Genomic DNA, 20,154 nt, shown 5'->3' on the forward strand with positions numbered 1-20,154 from the left:
CGTGTTGTCAGTGCCTTACCTAGTTAAATGGCGGCTCTCATCTTAGTTCTTCAGGAGCACTTCTCTGCTGTCCATCTTGCTGCAGGGGTCGGTGCATTCCAGTGATGGACAGTGCTGTATGGCGGCATGGTCGAGCTCAACTGTGCGCTTTCCGATAAAACAAGTAGAGGAATTCCTTGCCTCTGCAGCATCAGAGAAGGCTCTAAAACTGTCCAGAACCCGGATAGCATCAGTACAGGGCATGCACGCCCTAATCTGTGTACCTTGCCTAAGCAACCGACCACCTCTGATAGACTCCAGCAGTGGCCGGTAAGCCAGGCAACAAGCAGCACACTAAAGAATGAAAAATCCTGTCCTTTTTTGAGTGGAGAGGATTTTTAATAAGGAGGGAAATTGCAAAGTTGCTTGTTTTTACAAGTATTTTCCCATTGTACCCATTAATAATGATGCAGAAACCCCTTTAAGTGTCCGATGATTTTTCGCCATCTCCTCTGAAATCGTATTTTTTATGTATTCTAGGAGTCCAATGAAATTAACTTCTCTATAAAGTCAGTCCTACCTTTTCTACAAGATAATGACCATTCAGGCGGTAGGAGAGCAGGAAACCATATCGACAAGACCTCGAAAAATAAGTTCTCCAATGTTGAAGTTAGCAAGTCCGATGGCCTTAAGGAAGCCGCACCTTCTTCTATCCCGAAAGCCAAGCCTCAGATAAAGAGAGTGACTTGGAACCTTCATAAGAATCCTCCGACCACTGTCGCGGAGGAATCTGTGTGTAAGTACCCGAACCCCAACTTGTGGGGGGGGGGGGGGTTTATTGTGTTCATACCTCTTTGCTTCGCTTTGAAAAACTTGTACCCTCTTACTTCTTACATATTGGACCCTTATGATGGATCCAACCCCATAGTTAGCACTGCCCAAGCCTAGGAAGGTGCCCTCGATAACATCTTAGATCTATTATTTGACATCTATTCTACTTGGGCAGGTTTTTATCCCAATGTTTACCTCTGAAAGTGATTTATTTTAGATGGCTACTTTGCTATAGGGTGAGTTTGGATTAGTTTTCTTCACTTTTTCAAATTAGAAGAGCCTGAGAGTCACATCACCATTTCCTATGTATTTTATTTTCCGGTGTTGTATATTTTTATGCCACTTGTATATACTGTACATTCTGTTATTTGTAATATACTATGTATGTTTCTATGAAAGCTTCCCCTTCCTGTGATGCTCCTCTGGAGGATTATGCAGCCTCACCCAAGTTTACAACTAATCAAGTCACCAGTCACAAAACGGAGCCTTCAAGTGACACTTCCAGCCCTCTTGATTGGAACACCCTGGAAACATCCTTGCAGGGATCTGTGCTCCAGTCAGTGAGTCAGGGGTCATGGAATATAGGAAATGGAGCCCAAAATAATGTCCCGGCTAAACCTGAAGACAAACCCGCAGCTGTGGACAGACCTATCACCCTGGAAAGACAAGTGAAGGACACAAGTTCGATCCCATGGCTTGCCACGGATACACCTGTTCAGGCGCGAAATGTCCTGGGTGTAAAGGTACTGGTTTGCTTGTTACAGTAGGTTTTAAGTTTGACTTTTTTTCTTTAAAGGGGGCTTCCATGCATACCTATTTTAACCACATTGTCTTGCTCTAGGTAAAAATATTATTGGAAATAACAATCCTAAAACTAAATATCGACCCTTTAACGAGCCTTGCCACATGACTTAGAAAAGAAGCCAAACCAGATACTCTATTTGCCGATGAGTGTTTCGGGGTGTTTAACCCTCCTCAGTGCAAAGCAAGCATTCTGATTTAGCGGAGAGGCCTCTGACTTGGGTCTAACGGGTAACATTTCTCCTCTGCTTGGCATGCCAGTGTAAAGAGACTTCTAGGCCATGCAATGCTCTTCTGGGAAATTAAAAATGCTAATTGCCTCTTTAGGGAGGAAGAGGACGTGAACTCTAGTGCCAACTTTTGGAACTAGCAGTCCTAAAAGTCAATACTGACCCTTTAACAAGCTTTACACTGGCATGTCATTCTCCGCAAGTATGCCCATCCTCTTCCTCTGTAAAGATGCAATTAGCATATTGAATTTCCCCAGAGGAGCATCCTACAAATCTCCTTACACTTGCATGCCATCATGTCTCTCTCCACAAGGAAAGATGTTACCCCTTAGATCCCATTCAGTGGCCCTTATACAGCCAAATCTGATTTCTTGCTTTGCACTGAGGAGGGTTAAAAACCCCAAAACACGTGTCTGCAAATAGTATCTGGTTTGGATTCTGTCTTAAGTCAAGTGGCAAGGCCCGTTAAAGGGTCAATATTGACTTTTCGGATTTAGGTTATATATATATGTGTGTGTGTGTATATATATATATATATATATATATATATATATATATATAATATATATATATACATACATACATATACATATACATATACATACACACACACACACATACATACACATATATATATATATATATATATATACAGTGGGGCAAAAAAGTATTTAGTCAGTCAGCAATAGTGCAAGTTCCACCACTTAAAAAGATGAGAGGCGTCTGTAATTTACATCATAGGTAGACCTCAACTATGGGAGATAAACTGAGAAAAAAAAAATCCAGAAAATCACATTGTCTGTTTTTTTATCATTTTTTTTGCATATTATGGTGGAAAATAAGTATTTGGTCAGAAACAAACAATCAAGATTTCTGGCTCTCACAGACCTGTAACTTCTTCTTTAAGAGTCTCCTCTTTCCTCCACTCATTACCTGTAGTAATGGCACCTGTTTAAACTTGTTATCAGTATAAAAAGACACCTGTGCACACCCTCAAACAGTCTGACTCCAAACTCCACTATAGTGAAGACCAAAGAGCTGTCAAAGGACACCAGAAACAAAATTGTAGCCCTGCACCAGGCTGGGAAGACTGAATCTGCAATGGCCAACCAGCTTGGAGTGAAGAAATCAACAGTGGGAGCAATAATTAGAAAATGGAAGACATACAAGACCACTGATAATCTCCCTCGATCTGGGGCTCCACGCAAAATCCCACCCCGTGGGGTCAGAATGATCACAAGAACGGTGAGCAAAAATCCCAGAACCACGCGGGGGGACCTAGTGAATGAACTGCAGAGAGCTGGGACCAATGTAACAAGGCCTACCATAAGTAACACACTACGCCACCATGGACTCAGATCCTGCAGTGCCAGACGTGTCCCACTGCTTAAGCCAGTACATGTCCGGGCCCGTCTGAAGTTTGCTAGAGAGCATTTGGATGATCCAGAGGAGTTTTGGGAGAATGTCCTATGATCTGATGAAACCAAACTGGAACTGTTTGGTAGAAACACAACTTGTCGTGTTTGGAGGAAAAAGAATACTGAGTTGCATCCATCAAACACCATACCTACTGTAAAGTATGGTGGTGGAAACATCATGCTTTGGGGCTGTTTCTCTGCAAAGGGGCCAGGACGACTGATCTTGGTACATAAAAGAATGAATGGGGCCATGTATCGTGAGATTTTGAGTGCAAACCTCCTTCCATCAGCAAGGGCATTGAAGATGAAACGTGGCTGGGTCTTTCAACATGACAATGATCCAAAGCACACCGCCAGGGCAACGAAGGAGTGGCTTCGTAAGAAGCATTTCAAGGTCCTGGAGTGGCCTAGCCAGTCTCCAGATCTGAACCCTATAGAAAACCTTTGGAGGGAGTTGAAGGTCCGTGTTGCCAAGTGAAAAGCCAAAAACATCACTGCTCTAGAGGAGATCTGCATGGAGGAATGGGCCAACATACCAACAACAGTGTGTGGCAACCTTGTGAAGACTTACAGAAAACGTTTGACCTCTGTCATTGCCAACAAAGGATATATTACAAAGTATTGAGATGAAATTTTGTTTCTGACCAAATACTTATTTTCCACCATAATATGCAAATAAAATGTTAACAAAACAGATAATGTGATTTTCTGGATTTTTTTTTCTCAGTTTGTCTCCCATAGTTGAGGTCTACCTATGATGTAAATTACAGACGCCTCTCATCTTTTTAAGTGGTGGAACTTGCACTATTGCTGACTGACTAAATACTTTTTTGCCCCACTGTATATATATATATATACATACACACACACATACATACACATATATATATATATATATACATACACACACACATACATACACATATATATATATATATACATACACACACACATACATACACATATATATATATATATATATATATATATATATACACACACACATACATACACACACACATATATGTGTGTGTATATACATATATATATGTGTGTGTGTGTGTATGTATATATATATATATATATAATGTGTGTGTGTGTGTATATATATATATATATATATATATATATATGTATATATGTATATGTATATATGTACATATATATATATGTATATATATATATATATATATATATATATATATATATATATATATATACACACACACACATTTTTTTTGCTTGTTTTTTTGTTTTACAAAATATCTCGATTTTCTTCAGCAGGTGTTCCCACAGACCTTGCCTCCATTACCTCTTCCACCGGTCTTTCCCCCATATGCCCCCATGAGAGAACCCACAGTGCCCTGTATAATTCAGAGCAGCCGAACCATGCCCAGCCAAACGCCAAAACCTGGCAGTCTAGCCACAGCAAATGAACCCAAGATGCAGGCAGCAAGCACAGGTGAGAGCCCATATAATTCATTTCTATCCTTGCTTTCATGACTTAGAGTAATCCTTCATAAATCAATAGAATACGTGAAAATAAGAAACTTTGTAATGTATCTTATCACAGGAATTTTCTTCTTTTTCCTCCTGGACTGGTCATTTGTTCTCAAAATTCTGAACACACTGGTAAAATTTGTCTTCAGTGAATGCAGATCTCCTGTTAGGCGACAGATGACGGTTGGTGCCCATAACATTCTCTGGAGATCTGTAACGAACTTGCAGAAGAACCAACCGTCATTTCCTATCTCAGTAATTGGCAAATCTGCCTTCACTAAAAACAGATTTTACCCATGAATTGAGTATGAATGAGGAGAAGGAAGCAGATTTCTCCGATTAGATATATCCCATACGTGATTAATTGATTTATGAAATGAAATAAACTCTTTAAAGGGAATCTGTCACTAGATTCTTGCTACCCCATCAGTGAGCAGCTTGGTGTAGGGATAGAGACCCTGATTCCAGTCATTTATTGAGCTGCTTGATGTCGTTTTTACATAACCACAGTTTTATCTGCTTCAGATCAACCAGTTTTTTTGAATGTCGAGTTCTGTAACATATTCAGAGAACCGATAGCTCTAGAGCATGTATGTTTTCTGTGTCTAATATGTGTGGATTTTTGTTTAACCCTTAGGTAAAGGAAAATCGAAACCAAAAAAAGACGAACAAGGAAAGAACGAAGAGGTAATATGGAGATGCCTATGGGAAGTGCATGTCCCAGTGTCATTTTTACGTTTTATTCTCTGTACACTCTTTATAATTGACGTTTTACTTCTCCAATATTGCTACATCTTCTGCTGTATCACCTGCACATGCACTGTATGGACAAAAGTATCTGGTGTGGGATGGACGAGTCAGGATTTGGTGAATGTTCTCCCCCTGACTGCATTGTGCCAGCTGTAACGTTTGGTGGGATTATACTATGGGGGGTGTTTTTTTGTAGTGGCTGGCTTAGGTCCTTACAAGGCTTGCCATTTTTAGAAATCCACTGTCCACAATTGCTGTTTGCTTGAAAAAGAAAAGCAACCATAAATCGAGCCGTACCTACCGTCCCCAGGTCCAGTGCCAAGTTTCCGCATGAGCTTCCAGTGTCTGTTACATTTGTAGCACTGAAGTCATGCTGCAGCCTGTCACTGAGTTCAGAGGCTCTGCCCGTGTGCATGGTACGAGCCGCTGACCTCACTGATTGGCTGCAGTGCTGTTGGCGTGACAATATCAGATGCGGGGAGCAGCTGCGGAGACTCGGGAAGGGACAGGAGGTTTTTTTTAAAGGGAACCTGTCACCCCGAAAATCGCGGGTGAGGTAAGCCCACCGGCATCAGGGGCTTATCTGCAGCATTCTGTAATGCTGTAGATAAGCCCCCGATGTTACCTGAAAGAGGAGAAAAAGACGTTATATTATACTAACCCAGGGGCGGTCCCGCTGCTGGTCAGGTCAGATGGGTGTCTCTGGTCCGCCACGGCGCCTCCCATCTTCATTACAAGACGTCTTCTTCTGATCGTCAGCCACGGCTCCGGCGCAGGCGTACTTTGTCTGCCCTGTTAAGGGCACAACAAAGTACTGCAGTGCGCAGGCGCCGGAAAGGTCAGAGAGGCCCGGCGCCTGCGCACTGCAGCACTATCCTCTGCCCTCAACAGGGCAGACAAAGTACGCCTGCGCCGGAGCCGTGGCTGAAGATCAGAAGAGGACGTCTTGTAATGAAGATAGGAGGCGCCGCAGCGGATCGGAGACACCCATTTGACCAGACCAGCAGCGGGACCGCCCCTGGGTGAGTATAATATAACATCTTTTTCTCCTCTTTCAGGTAACATCGGGGGCTTATCTACAGCATTACAGAATGCTGTAGATAAGCCCCTGATGCCGGTGGGCTTACCTCACCCGCGATTTTCGGGGTGACAGGTTCCCTTTAAGTTTCAGAAGTGAAGGACAGCATCCAATCCAGGTGAAGGAAATAAACACTTTATTGTGCCATAGGTGCAACGTTTCAACCCATAAGGGGTCTTTATCAAGCATACATAATAATCAAAATGACGGCCTTATATAGGAAGTGGATCACCACCACCTGACAGGTCCGCCCACAGAATTTACATACATAATATCTGGTGATCATATTAACCATAAAAAACATATACATAGTGAGACATACATACTTAAAATCTCATTGCATTAATACCACATAACCTCATTGTTGGCAATAGTGTTCAGATTCATAGTAATCCGCACATGTCAACGATAGAAAATAAATAAACAAAACCACATGTCACTTGTAGGCCTATCAGAGGACTCATGGGGGCTATTGTGAGCGTGAGCTGCCTATCACTGAACTTATCACATCATTATTGATTAACCAATCTATGTCTTTGGTAAAGGTCCAATCCAGGACACTGATACATATCTAGCCCATGCACTGGAACCAATCCAGGCTCCGTTTCTGCTTCTATAGAACCACCCCCCAGGCTGATCATTATCGTACTACATTACAACGTAGATAGATAATAGCATTATACGCTCTCTTCACTCACCCCTTGAAATATCTGATCACAGTGAGCAAGCCCGCCGGCCACACGGCAGCGCCAAGCATGTAAAAACATGCGGCGCAGCCGAGAGGCACGCCCACCCGAACCGGCACGCGCCCCATATACTAGAATCAATCCAGGCTCCGTACCTGCATCCGCCCCCACTCAGGTCACATGACCGACCGGCCTTCCATACGCGTCAGCCCAAGCTCCCTAGTATGCCGAACGGAAGCCCAGGACCGAGGACGCATGCCTGACGGCTTCCCAGCGGCGCATGAAAACACAGCGCCGACACAGACAGCCGAAAGGCACGCCCCCCGGCCACCGCCCACCAATAGGGCTAGGATAGTGTGCTAATGATCCATCTGTACCCTTACTATTACTAAAGCGCTCATGCCATTAGGCATACGGGCATACAAAAGAGGTATGTGAAGACTTTAAAGTCCCCCATCTAAACATTTAGAGGCGGTCCTCTTAATAAACCCCTCAATCAGTATAAAGGGCCATAAAACGCTAAGGATAGCTCAAACCGACCATAGTTAATAAAAACTATATGGGGAAACAAACACATGAACCATCTTAACTAATATAACACCATATCCATGGCTATATAGCCCATTAAAACGGCAGAGCGTCACCTCCAACTGACAGGAGACAACCAGCCAATTTGTTATATGCCAATCCACACAACTCTAAAAAAACAAAAAATGCAATAAGTAATATACCAATCACCACATTAAAAACAATCTAAACAGATGTGAGCCACACGAACCATATACAGATAGATCAAGATACACATAATGAGAGATTGTAGTCAACATTTAACCCCCCAGGTTGTCGAGAGCCCAACCTCGATATCCATCTAAGTTCTTTCTTTTTTAATAATTTAACCCTGGCACACTATCCTAGCCCTATTGGTGGGCGGTGGCCGGGGGGCGTGCCTTTCGGCTGTCTGTGTCGGCGCTGTGTTTTCATGCGCCGCTGGGAAGCCGTCAGGCATGCGTCCTCGGTCCTGGGCTTCCGTTCGGCATACTAGGGAGCTTGGGCTGACGCGTATGGAAGGCCGGTCGGTCATGTGACCTGAGTGGGGGCGGATGCAGGTACGGAGCCTGGATTGATTCTAGTATATGGGGCGCGTGCCGGTTCGGGTGGGCGTGCATCTCGGCTGCGCCGCATGTTTTTACATGCTTGGCGCTGCCGTGTGGCCGGCGGGCTTGCTCACTGTGATCGGATATTTCAAGGGGTGAGTGAAGAGAGCGTATAATGCTATTATCTATCTACGTTGTAATGTAGTACGATAATGATCAGCCTGGGGGGTGGTTCTATAGAAGCAGAAACGGAGCCTGGATTGGTTCCAGTGCATGGGCTAGATATGTATCAGTGTCCTGGATTGGACCTTTACCAAAGACATAGATTGGTTAATCAATAATGATGTGATAAGTTCAGTGATAGGCAGCTCACGCTCACAATAGCCCCCATGAGTCCTCTGATAGGCCTACAAGTGACATGTGGTTTTGTTTATTTATTTTCTATCGTTGACATGTGCGGATTACTATGAATCTGAACACTATTGCCAACAATGAGGTTATGTGGTATTAATGCAATGAGATTTTAAGTATGTATGTCTCGCTATGTATATGTTTTTTATGGTTAATATGATCACCAGATATTATGTATGTAAATTCTGTGGGCGGACCTGTCAGGTGGTGGTGATCCACTTCCTATATAAGGCCGTCATTTTGATTATTATGTATGCTTGATAAAGACCCCTTATGGGTTGAAACGTTGCACCTATGGCACAATAAAGTGTTCATTTCCTTCACCTGGATTGGATGCTGTCCTTCACTTCTGAAACTTTGGTATGTACTCCTCCATTTGGATCCTGTGGAGCTAGGACAAGCAACCATTTTATACTACAGAGTGCTGTCTGCCGCCATTTTGTTGTTTGGACTGTGTTAGGTTCCCTTTAAGGTCTATAAAGACATTATTGGGGAATTTTGGTCTGGATGTGCAGAGCCCTTACCTCCGCTTTAGTCAACACTTTTGGGATGGATGATCTAGAGCGGAGACACTGAACCCGGCCCTCTCCAAGACATTGGTGCCTGACCTCACAAATGGTCTTCTGGCTGAATGGCGTAAAATTCCCACCGAATCCTCTAAAATCTTGTAGATCCTTCCTAGAAGGGTGGAAGCTGTTATAGCTACAAATGGAGGACCAACCCCATACTCTGCTCTATGGATGTAGAATGGGAGGTGATAAAGCTCCTGTAGGTGTAATGTGTAATTCGCTGGTCCATATACTGTATTAGGTCATTATTTTTAGGACTCTCCAGTTTAGGAGATGCCCTGCAAGCCTGCAACCAAATTTTTGGGCTGAAAGTGCCCCTCTCGGCTTATACTCGAGTCAATGTGGGTGGCAGGGTCGGCGGGTGAGGGGGTGAGGGCGCTGAGGTATACTTACCTAGTCCCAGCGATCCTCGCGCTGTCCCTGCCGTCCCACGGGCTTCTGTGCTGCAGCTTCTTCCCCTCTTCAGCGGTCACGTGGGACCGCTCATTAGAGATATAAATAAGCGGCTCCACCTCCCATAGGGGCGGAGCCGCCTATTCATTCCTCTAATCAGCGGTGCCGGTGACCGCTGACAGGAAGAGCTGCGGCACCGAAGACCAGGCAGAGGGACAGCGCGAGGATCGCCAGGACTAGGTGAGTATGTCATATTCACCTGTCCTCGTTCCAGCCGCCGGGCGTCGCTCCATCTTCCCGGCCGGCGCCTCCATCTTCCCGGCGTCTGCGCTCTGACTGTTCAGGCAGGGGGCGCGATGACGCATATAGTGTGCGCGGCGCCCTCTGCCTGATCAGTCAGAGCAGAGACGCCGGGAAGATGGAGGCGCCGGAACGAGACGCCGGGAGCTGCAATCAAGGGAGGTGAGTATGTGTTTTTTTTTTTTATTGCAGCAGCGGCGGCGGCAGAGATTTCTATGGGGCACAATGAACGGTGCAGAGCACCGTATATGGCACATCTATGGGGCACAGTGAACGGTGCAGAGCACCGTATATGGGCACAGCAATGGGGCACAATGAACGGAGCAGAGCACTGTATATGGCACAGCAATGGGGCACAATGAACGGTGCAGAGCACTGTATATGGCACAGCAATGGGGCACAATGAACGGTGCAGAGCACCGTATATGGGCACAGGAATGGGGCACAATGAACGGAGCAGAGCACCGTATATGGGCACAGCAATGGGGCACAATGAACGGAGCAGAGCACCGTATATGGGCACAGATATGAGGCACAATGAACGGTGCAGAGCACTGTATATGGCACAGCAATGGGGCACAATGAACGGTGCAGAGCACTGTATGGCACAGCAATGGGGCACAATGAACGGTGCAGAGCACCGTATATGGGCACAGCAATGGGGCACAATGAACGGTGCAGAGCACCGTATATGGGCACAGCAATGGGGCACAATGAACGGTGCAGAGCACTGTATATGGCACAGCAATGGGGCACAATGAACGGTGCAGAGCACCGTATATGGGCACAGATATGGGGCACAATGAACGGTGCAGAGCACTGTATATGGCACAGCAATGGGGCACAATGAACGGTGCAGAGCACTATATGGGGCACAGCTATGGGGAAATAATGAACGGTGCAGAGCACTATATGGCACAGCTATGGGGAAATAATGATCTATTTTTATTTTTGAAATTCACCGGTAAATGCTGCATTTCCACCCTAGGCTTATACTCGAGTCAATAAGTTTTCCCAGCTTTTTGTGGCAAAGTTAGGGGGGTCGGCTTATACTCGAGGATATATATATATATATATATATATATATATATATATATATATATATATATATATATATATATATATATATATATATATATATATATATATATATATATATATATATATCCATCCATCCTTCACAGGGAATAACTTGGCCTTGATGTGGGACTCTGCTTCCTATTATGCCGGTTGCTGCTATTCCTGTTATTCTCCATCTAACACATTGGCTTTGGTTTTTCCCTTTCTCAGTACATGAAGAAACTTTACGTGCAGGAAAGAGCAGTGGAGGAGGTCAAACTGGCCATAAAACCATTTTACCAGAAGAGAGAGATCACAAAGGATGAATATAAAGAGATCCTGCGCAAAGCTGTGCAGAAGGTAGGATTGGAAGCAAGAGACCGGTCTGCCTGGACAGGGTTGGTTATGATTAGTCACGGCTTTTACAGTAGCTGAATGATTGCAACTTCCAACATGCTGGGAGTTGTAGTTTTTTCCAACAGCCAGAGAACTATGGGTTGAAGGCTGCTGCCCTCAAGAGAACCAAAATGTCTGCAAATGCTATTTAAAAATATTATTAAACGGAGTCTTGTTGGCAAATTTTAGCCATGTAAAATGAAAGGTGCATAATGTAGGGCCAGAGACCCTAATTCCAGCAATGTGTCACTTGCTAGCCTGTGTTTTGGCGTTTCAATAAACCTTAGTGTTTTATCATCAGGAGATTATCACTACAGGACTAGGTGTTTTGTGCCTCCTGGTCCAACCACGCCCCCCAGCACTGATTGGCAGCTTTCTGTCAATATACACTGTACACACCAATCAGTGATGTGGCCTGAGTTATACACAGCTAAGTGTTCTGAGCTCTGCTAGATCTGCAGCAGAGAAAACTGTGATTATATCCCAACCACTCCACCCAGTAGACGAAGTCATACATCACTGGAATCAGGGTCTTAGTCCCTACATCTCATGCTGCTGTCTTATTACCTAGCAAAAACCTGCTGACAGATTTCCCTTTAAAAGAAAATCTGCACACAAGATCTCAATATAAAAATATAAAGCACAGAGGATTTTGTTTTTACTTCACCCTATACACTGCACTGTACATGTATACACGTGGATCAGTCCTTTGGCGCACTATACTGTGCCTATACAGTGCGGGGATTATACGGGCATGGAACGTCCAAAATGGGGGATATGGGTAAATCTACTATATAATTGTCTAAGGGTCACTTCCGTCTTTCTGTCTTGTCTGTCACGGATATTCATTGGTCGCGGCCTCTGTCTGTCATGGAATCCAAGTCGCTGATTGGTCGCGGCAGAACAGCCACGACCAATCAGCGACGGGCACAGTCCGGAAGAAAATGGCCGCTCCTTACTCCCCGCAGTCAGTGCCTGGCGCCCGCATACTCCCCTCCAGTCACTGCTCACACAGGGTTAATGCCGGCGGTAACGGACCGCGTTATGCCGCGGGTAAGGCACTCCGTTACCGCCGCTATTATCCCTGTGTGTCCCCAACTTTTTACTATTGATGCTGCCTATGCGGCATCAATAGTAAAAAAATGTAATGTTAAAAATAATAAAAAAAATAAAAAAAAAACCTGCTATACTCGCCCTCCGTTGTCCGCTGAGCAGCTCGTGCCTGCCGCCATCTTTCGTTCTCAGCGATGCATTGCGAAATTACCCAGAAGACTTAGCGGTCTCACGAGACCGCTAAGTCATCTGGGTAATTTCGCAATGCGTCCTGGGAATGGAAGATGGCGGCAGCCGCGCGCGCATCGGGACAGCTTCGCTGGATTGGATCCCGGCGGGTGATTATAGAACCAGTTTTTATTTTTTTTTAACAGGGATATGGTGCCCACACTGCTATATACTACGTGGGCTGTGTTATATACCGCGTGGCTCTGTGCTGTATACTGCCTGGCCAGTGTTACATACTATGTGGGCTGTGTTATGTACTGTGTGGGCAGTGTTATATACTACGTGACTGGGCAATATACTATGTGGCTCTGTGCTGTATACTACGTCGCTGGGCAATATACTACATGACTGGGCAATATACTATGTGACTGGGCAATATACTACGTGACTGGGCAATATACTACATGGCTGGGCAATATACTATGTGGCTGGGCAATATACTATGTGGCTGGGCAATATCCTACGTGACTGGGCAATATCCTACGTGACTGGGCAATATACTACGTGGCTGGGCAATATGCTACGTGACTGGGTAATATACTACGTGACTGGGCAATATACTACGTGGCTGGGCAATATCCTACGTGGCTGGGCAATATCCTACGTGACTGGGCAATATACTACGTGGCTGGGCAATATACTACGTGACTGGGCAATATACTACGTGGCTGGACAATATACTACGTGGGCGGGCAATATACTACGTGGGCGGGCAATATACTACGTGGGCTGTGCAATATACTACGTAGCTGGGCAATATACTACGTGGCTGGGTAATATACTACGTGGCTGGGCAATATACTACGTGGGCTGTGCAATATACTACGTGGCTGGGCAATATACTAAGTGACTGGGCAATATACTACGTGACTGGGCAATATGCTACGTGGCTGGGCAATATGCTACGTGGCTGGGCAATATACTACGTGGCTGGGCAATATACTACGTGGGCGGGCAATATACTACGTGGGCTGTGCAATATACTATGTAGCTGGGCAATATACTACGTTGCTGTGCAATATACTACGTGACTGTGCAATATCCTACGTGGCTGGGCAATATACTACGTGACTGGGCAATATACTACGTGACTGGGCAATATACTACATCGCTGGGCAATATACTACGTGGCTCTGTGCTGTATACTACGTTGCTGTGCAATATACTACGTGGCTGGGCAATATACTACGTGGCTGGGCAATATACTACGTGGCTGGGCAATATACTACGTGACTGGGCAATATACTACGTCGCTGGGCAATATACTACGTCGCTGGGCAATATACTACGTGGTTGGGCAATATACTACGTGGACATGCATATTCTAGAATACCCGATGCGTTAGAATCGGGCCACCATCTAGTATGACATAATTTGGCTGTGACGTGCACCCATGCCATGCACTTGTCCTGTATATCTGATAACGCTCCCTTTTATCTATCGCAGATCTGTCACAGCAAGAGCGGGGAAATAAATCCAGTGAAAGTTGTGAACTTGGTGAAAGGCTACGTGGACAAGTACAAACACATAAGAAATAAACAGAAGAAATCGGGAGCGTTCGATGATCATGACTTAGGCCGCGAGTCGCCCATATAAATAGTTTTTTGTGAAATCGCAGCATAACGGACTCAAGTAGACATGGTAAATCGGAGGTCGTCTGGTCACACTCCTCCCCTCCCCCGCTCAGTGGGTAAACTGTACTATACAGAGGAGATCATTTTCATTTTTCAAGATGGAAAATGCCTGATTTATTCTTCTAAACTTGGTCTTGGTTTTTTTTTTTTCTTGCCAGTTTTGAACCATATTTCCATATCCCGCAAACCAGTCTGCCCGCTTCCTTTTCACAAGGGTCCTTGCTAAAAACCTGGAGGACAATACCGAGGGACAGGCAGTGACATCGTCTCCTTAAGACGTTGGGATTATTGCTGACCGCTGTGGTCATTTCCCTTTGTAGTTTGCGTTCCTAAAGTATACACAGGAAAACGACCAGATACATTTGTAAGAAACTTTTTCTTTTTTCTTTTTTTTTTCTGTGGGTATACTTTTTATTGGCACGGAGCAGAGACGAAGACCCAGCCTTTAAGTAATGAGAGCGATGAAAGGATGTATTCTGGAATAAAGATTAGTCCTTTGACAGTGAAATGTGTATGAAGGCAAATTTATGATTTTAATAAGATTTTTCTTTGTTTTAAGGTTATTTCTGAGTCTTGAGCTTCTTTTGAGATACTGTGGAATACAACCCTGCGCTTAAAAAGGTTGTCGAGTTGTTGCAATCTGTGTTTTTGCTTCTTTTTTGAAGAGTTTCCCCCTCCCGAAATGAAAGGGGTCGTACGTGTTCCTGCTGCTAGGACCCCATGGTAGAGATTTTCAACACCTCTGCAGCGCCACCACAGGGGAAACCAAGTATTACATGCCATCTACCTGAATCAATCTGGAGCCCGGAGCTACTTGGTCTTGCAGAGAGCCGATCTTTGTAGCTGTTCTCTGTAATTGATAGAGGTCTTGGATTTTCACAGATTTCCCTAATACGAGAAATTAAATCGGACAAACCCCTTTAATTTAGCTTCACTATATTTATTAAGGCCACATCAAGGCGTTATTAGACTTCTTTATCAGAAAATGACATATTTTTTTGTATTAAATGTATTTAAAGGGAACCTATCATGTCGGATAACGCTATTAATCTGCAGATACGAGGTTAATATTGTTATGGAGGTTCTGAACGGGATGGCAAGTGCAGTACAGTGCGGCTCTACAAAGAAAGTGACGGATTTGGAGCTTTGTTCTGTGATTACATTTCTTACAATGGAAGAATAGGAGGATTATGGCTTTGTACCATGTTGAGACACCTTCCTACTACCGAGTAAAGTTTTCGGCCAAGCAGTTGAGATAGGGGGAAGGGAATGATTTGACTATGACCCATGTTCATAGCGACCTGTCGAAGCATCGTCAATGGAAATGTGCTGTAAAATGGAGGCCATGATTATGGAAGATTGTCTGGTCAAAATCAGTGTCATAGTTCATGAGTTGGGCATTTCAGTTTGCATAATTTCCAGTACCATGTTTTGATGTCAAATGTCAGTTCCCGGTGGGTGCCACAAATTTGACAATGGGGAATGTCACCGCTGCCTCTGCCCCTCTACCTTCACAATGACATTTGCGCACGCTTATTAGATCCCTTAATAGAAAAAATAGGGTCTGAGACATTGTGTCGTGAATTTACTGAAAGATCAGGAAATATATATACAGGGTGGGCCATTTATAAAATAGGAATGGTTGGTGATAGCTTCCTATTTGTGGCGACATGATGATGTGTTTCCCTCTTTATGCACTGAAGATGGCACGTTCCCTGAGTTTTTCCAGCAAGATAATGCACCACCACGTTATGGGTGTCAGGTCCGAGCATTCCTACATGAACAGGTTCCTGGAAAGTGGATTGGTCATCGTGGGCCAGTTGAATGGCCACCAAGGTCTCCCGATTTGACCCCCTTAGACTTTTATCTTTGGGGTCATCTGACGGCAATTGTCTATGCTGTGACGATACGAGATGTGCAGCATCGGAAACAACGGATACTGGAAGCCTGTGCTGGCATTATTTCTGCAGTGTTGCTATCAGTGTGTCAAGAATGGGAGAAGAGGGTTGCATTGACAATCCAACACAATGGGCAGCACTTTGAACACATTTTATAAGTGGTCATAAACTTGTAAATAACTCATGAAAGAATAAAGATAGGTTAAAACCAAGCACACCATTGTTTTTCTTGTGAAATTCTCAATAAGCTTGATGTGTCACATGACCCTCTTCCCATTGGGAAAAAATAAAGTTGGATCCAAAATGGCCGACTTCAAAATGGCCACCATGGTCACCACCCATCTTGAAAAGTTTTCCCCCTCCCATATACTAATGTGCCACAAACAGGAAGTTGATATCACCAACCATTCCCATTTTATTTAGGTGTTTTCATATAAATTGCCCACCCTGTATATAAATATTTACAGATGGTGATATAAAAAATAACCAAAAAAAAACATTCAATATAAAAGCCTGATTTTCACCAGTGGATCATTTCCTGATTACACATTCCCTTGCAGCTGTGGATGACTAGGCAAAATATGTATCGAAGAAACGTAAAGAAAATCTTCTGCACATTGGGAAAGAATCAGCCACGTATGATGGGTGTTCAGCAAGTTATGTACATGTTCTCTCAGTGCCAGAGAGTAGTGTTGAGTGAATTTTTCAAAATTCGGTTCCGATAACGATCAGCGGCGAATATTGTGTTTGCAGTATTCGCCGAACATCATTGGAGTCAATGGGAGTAGAAATGACTAAATATGGTTGGAATCGATCGTCAAACATAAATTCGGCATGAATAGGGTACCAATATGGCAGATAACATATTCATTCAACTCCTACTAGAGAGTTGAACTTTTCTGTGGAACTTGAGACACATCTGGACATACAACAGACACAGTAGAAGTTGTCTAATAAAAGCACTGGAAGTGACAGGGTGGGAAGTGCAGTACAGCGCGGTGCTACAAACAATGTGAGGGATCTGGGACTTTGTTCCGTGATTAAATTCCTTACAAAGGAAGAAAACAAGCATGCTTGCTGTATATGGTGATTATGCATCTGCCTACTATCAAGTAAAATTTTGGGACAAGCCGTTTAAATGGGGTAGAGAATACTTTTAAGATGACACCCGTTCAGGGTGACCTGTCGGAGCATCTTCAGAGGAAATATGCCATAAGGTGGAGGCCAAGATTTTTTTAAGATCGCCTAGTCAATGTTCTAGCTCATGAGTAGGTCATTCTTCTTGCATGCTTTCCAGTTCCATGATGCTTTGATGATGTCAAAGGTCAGTTCCTGGGCGGGTGCCACGAATGTTGACGCCTGAGTAAAAAAACATGTCGCCAGCAATTTAGTGGAAGAGAATTTAGATATGCTTAGAGAAAATAGATTCTGTGAGGATCTGAGGTTGTGGGTTGTAAAAATAATTTAGGCAGGATAACAATGAAACTAATTTTTATTCCTTACTTCCAGGGCTGTGGAGTTGGTAAGCCAAACCTCTGAATCCTCAAATTCCATGACATCGACTCCACCAAAATGGGCTCGGACTCCGACTCCACAGCCCTGCTTACTTCCACGGTCTTAGGCCGGTTTCACACGTCAGTGTCTCCGGTACGTGAGGTGACAGTTTCCTCACGTACTGGAGACACTGACTCACGTAGACACATAAAAATCACTGCATCTGTTCAGATGTCAGTGATTTTTTTGCGGACCGTGTCTCCGTGTGCCAAACACGGAGACATGTCAGTGTTCGTGGGAGCGCACAGATTACACGGACCCATTAAAGTCAATGGGTCCGTGTAAAACACGTACCGCACACGGATGTCCGTGTGCAGTCCGTGTGCCGTGCAGGAGACAGCGCTACAGTAAGTGCTGTCCCCCCCCCCCCACTGGTGCTGAATCCGCGATTCATATCTTCCCTGCAGCAGCGTTTGCTGCAGAGAAAATATGAATAATAGTGTTTAAAATAAAGATCTACCTGTCCCCCGCCCTCCCACCCCCTGTGTGCCCCCCCGCTGTTCTGAAAATACTCACCCGCCTTCCTTGTTGGCTGGCGCTGCTTCCTGGTCTGGCCGCACAGGGGATGGGAGGGCGGGGGACAGGTAGATCTTTATTTTAAACACTATTATTCATATTTTCTCTGCAGCAAACGCTGCTGCAGGGAAGATATGAATCGCGGATTCAGCACGATGCAGGGGACATCGCTAAACTTTAGCGTTGTCTCCTGCACGGTGCGTGTGGTACCCAGTGGGCACACGGGTGCCACACTAATGTGCCACGTGAGCACACGGACACGGATAACTCCAGTACCGTGTGAAACCGGCCTTACAGCAATTCTGGGTAGATGGCCAACATTGCAATGCCCTTAGTCCACAAGTTCCCAACCCAGGATCAGTAGCTCCACTGCCCCCGTACCAGATAATACCCACTGTCTACCAACTTTTGGTTGGGTCACAGCTTTTGGTATCTCATGCTGCTACAGTCTGCAGTCACATCCTATGTTCCTCCAAGCAAGATATCACTACCATAACACGTGTATACCCCTCTAGCCAGCAACCACCCCTCCATTTTCTCATCAGTGTCCTAAATACCCCAAGATGCCCCAAGAAAATTGAGCCTGGCCCTATTGAAACACCCCCTGCCCAAAGCTCATTACATTGGTGGAGGTATTTTCCACAGGCTCATGCCCATCACCTGGAACTGCATGTGAGACCCCTATTGTGATGGCTCCTCATCCACAAAATGGGACTAGTGACTGGCAGAACAAAGGCTTGAGGCCCCTGAGACACTGGCGAGAGTAATGAAATAAGATCGATCCCGTGCCTCTTCTTCTGCTTACCCTCATTGAATGGAAACCTTGCTTCCTGAAGCTGAACTGACAAGCAAGCAAATCTCTAATAAAACACAATAAGATCAATATAACCAGTGCTATGTGCTAGAAAAAAGTCTGCATCCCTCAGAACCGTGGACTCTGCTCTATTCTCCATTGGTCCAATAGTCTTTAGTAAGTGACCAGCTCCTCACACGTGCAACTTCTATTCTCAAATTATTCTGGGTGATGAAATATGGGTCCATCACTGTGATTCTGAGACCAAAGAAGGGTTCATGCAATGAAAGCACAAGGGATCACCAACTCCAAAGAAATTTCTTGTCCAGCAGTCAGCTAAAAAGATGGCAGTAGTTTTTTGGGGACACAGGAGTTTTATTACTTTAATTTATGCATACAAGACAGCAATTATTATAGACACCTATGCTTCAGCAATGAAGGCATTATGTGAGGCAATCAAAGAGAAACATTGTGAGAAGATGTCGATGGCCAGAAATCTTTCAAATCACAAGCTTCGGGAAATGCAACTTCATGGAGCTTAACCATTCATCCTACAGTCCAGACCTGGCTCACAGATAGGGGCTGGCTGGCAAATATTAGCCTGGTTGGCAAGTGCACAGCAGTGACCCATGAGTAGCGCCCCATCCTTAACATTTTTTTTCCAGCTGCTTCATAGGCTGTATTCACACGACCATATTGTCTGTCTCAAGTGCTAACCGTGGAGAAACCCAACAGCACCTAGTAATGCAAGGTGTTCTGTGCTTTTCTACACTCCATGAAAAAACAGTATCATCTCTATGCCGATGACACTCAGATCTACATATCTGGACCTGACCTCTCCTCCTTACCAAAATCCCACACTGTGTCTGCTATTTCAGCTTTCTATTCTGCTCGCTTTCTAAAACTGAACATGGACAAAACAGAAGTCATCATCTTTCCCCCATCTCACTGTACCCCTCCACCAGACCTATCCATCAATGTCA

General features: G+C 44.6%; 1 protein-coding gene across 5 annotated transcripts in view; it reads left to right on the plus strand.

Moving 5' to 3' along the window:
- Positions 1-14,973, plus strand: part of PHRF1 (PHD and ring finger domains 1) — a 58,068-nt gene extending 43,095 nt beyond the window's left edge. For 3 of the 5 annotated variants that reach the window (XM_069738728.1, XM_069738729.1, XM_069738727.1), the window contains exons 15-20: positions 520-775; positions 1,210-1,553; positions 4,541-4,721; positions 5,397-5,446; positions 11,331-11,459; positions 14,223-14,973. In XM_069738728.1, the coding sequence (XP_069594829.1) occupies positions 520-775; positions 1,210-1,553; positions 4,541-4,721; positions 5,397-5,446; positions 11,331-11,459; positions 14,223-14,372 (1,110 nt within the window). In that variant the 3' untranslated portion in view covers positions 14,373-14,973. The remainder of the gene's footprint in view (positions 1-519; positions 776-1,209; positions 1,554-4,540; positions 4,722-5,396; positions 5,447-11,330; positions 11,460-14,222) is intronic. The other 2 variants (XM_069738731.1, XM_069738730.1) reach the window with 1 other exon arrangement.
- Positions 14,974-20,154: the final 5,181 nt, after the last annotated feature.

Source organism: Ranitomeya imitator, chromosome 9 (genome assembly GCF_032444005.1).
Source record: "Ranitomeya imitator isolate aRanImi1 chromosome 9, aRanImi1.pri, whole genome shotgun sequence".
NCBI classification, from domain to species: Eukaryota; Metazoa; Chordata; class Amphibia; order Anura; family Dendrobatidae; genus Ranitomeya; species Ranitomeya imitator.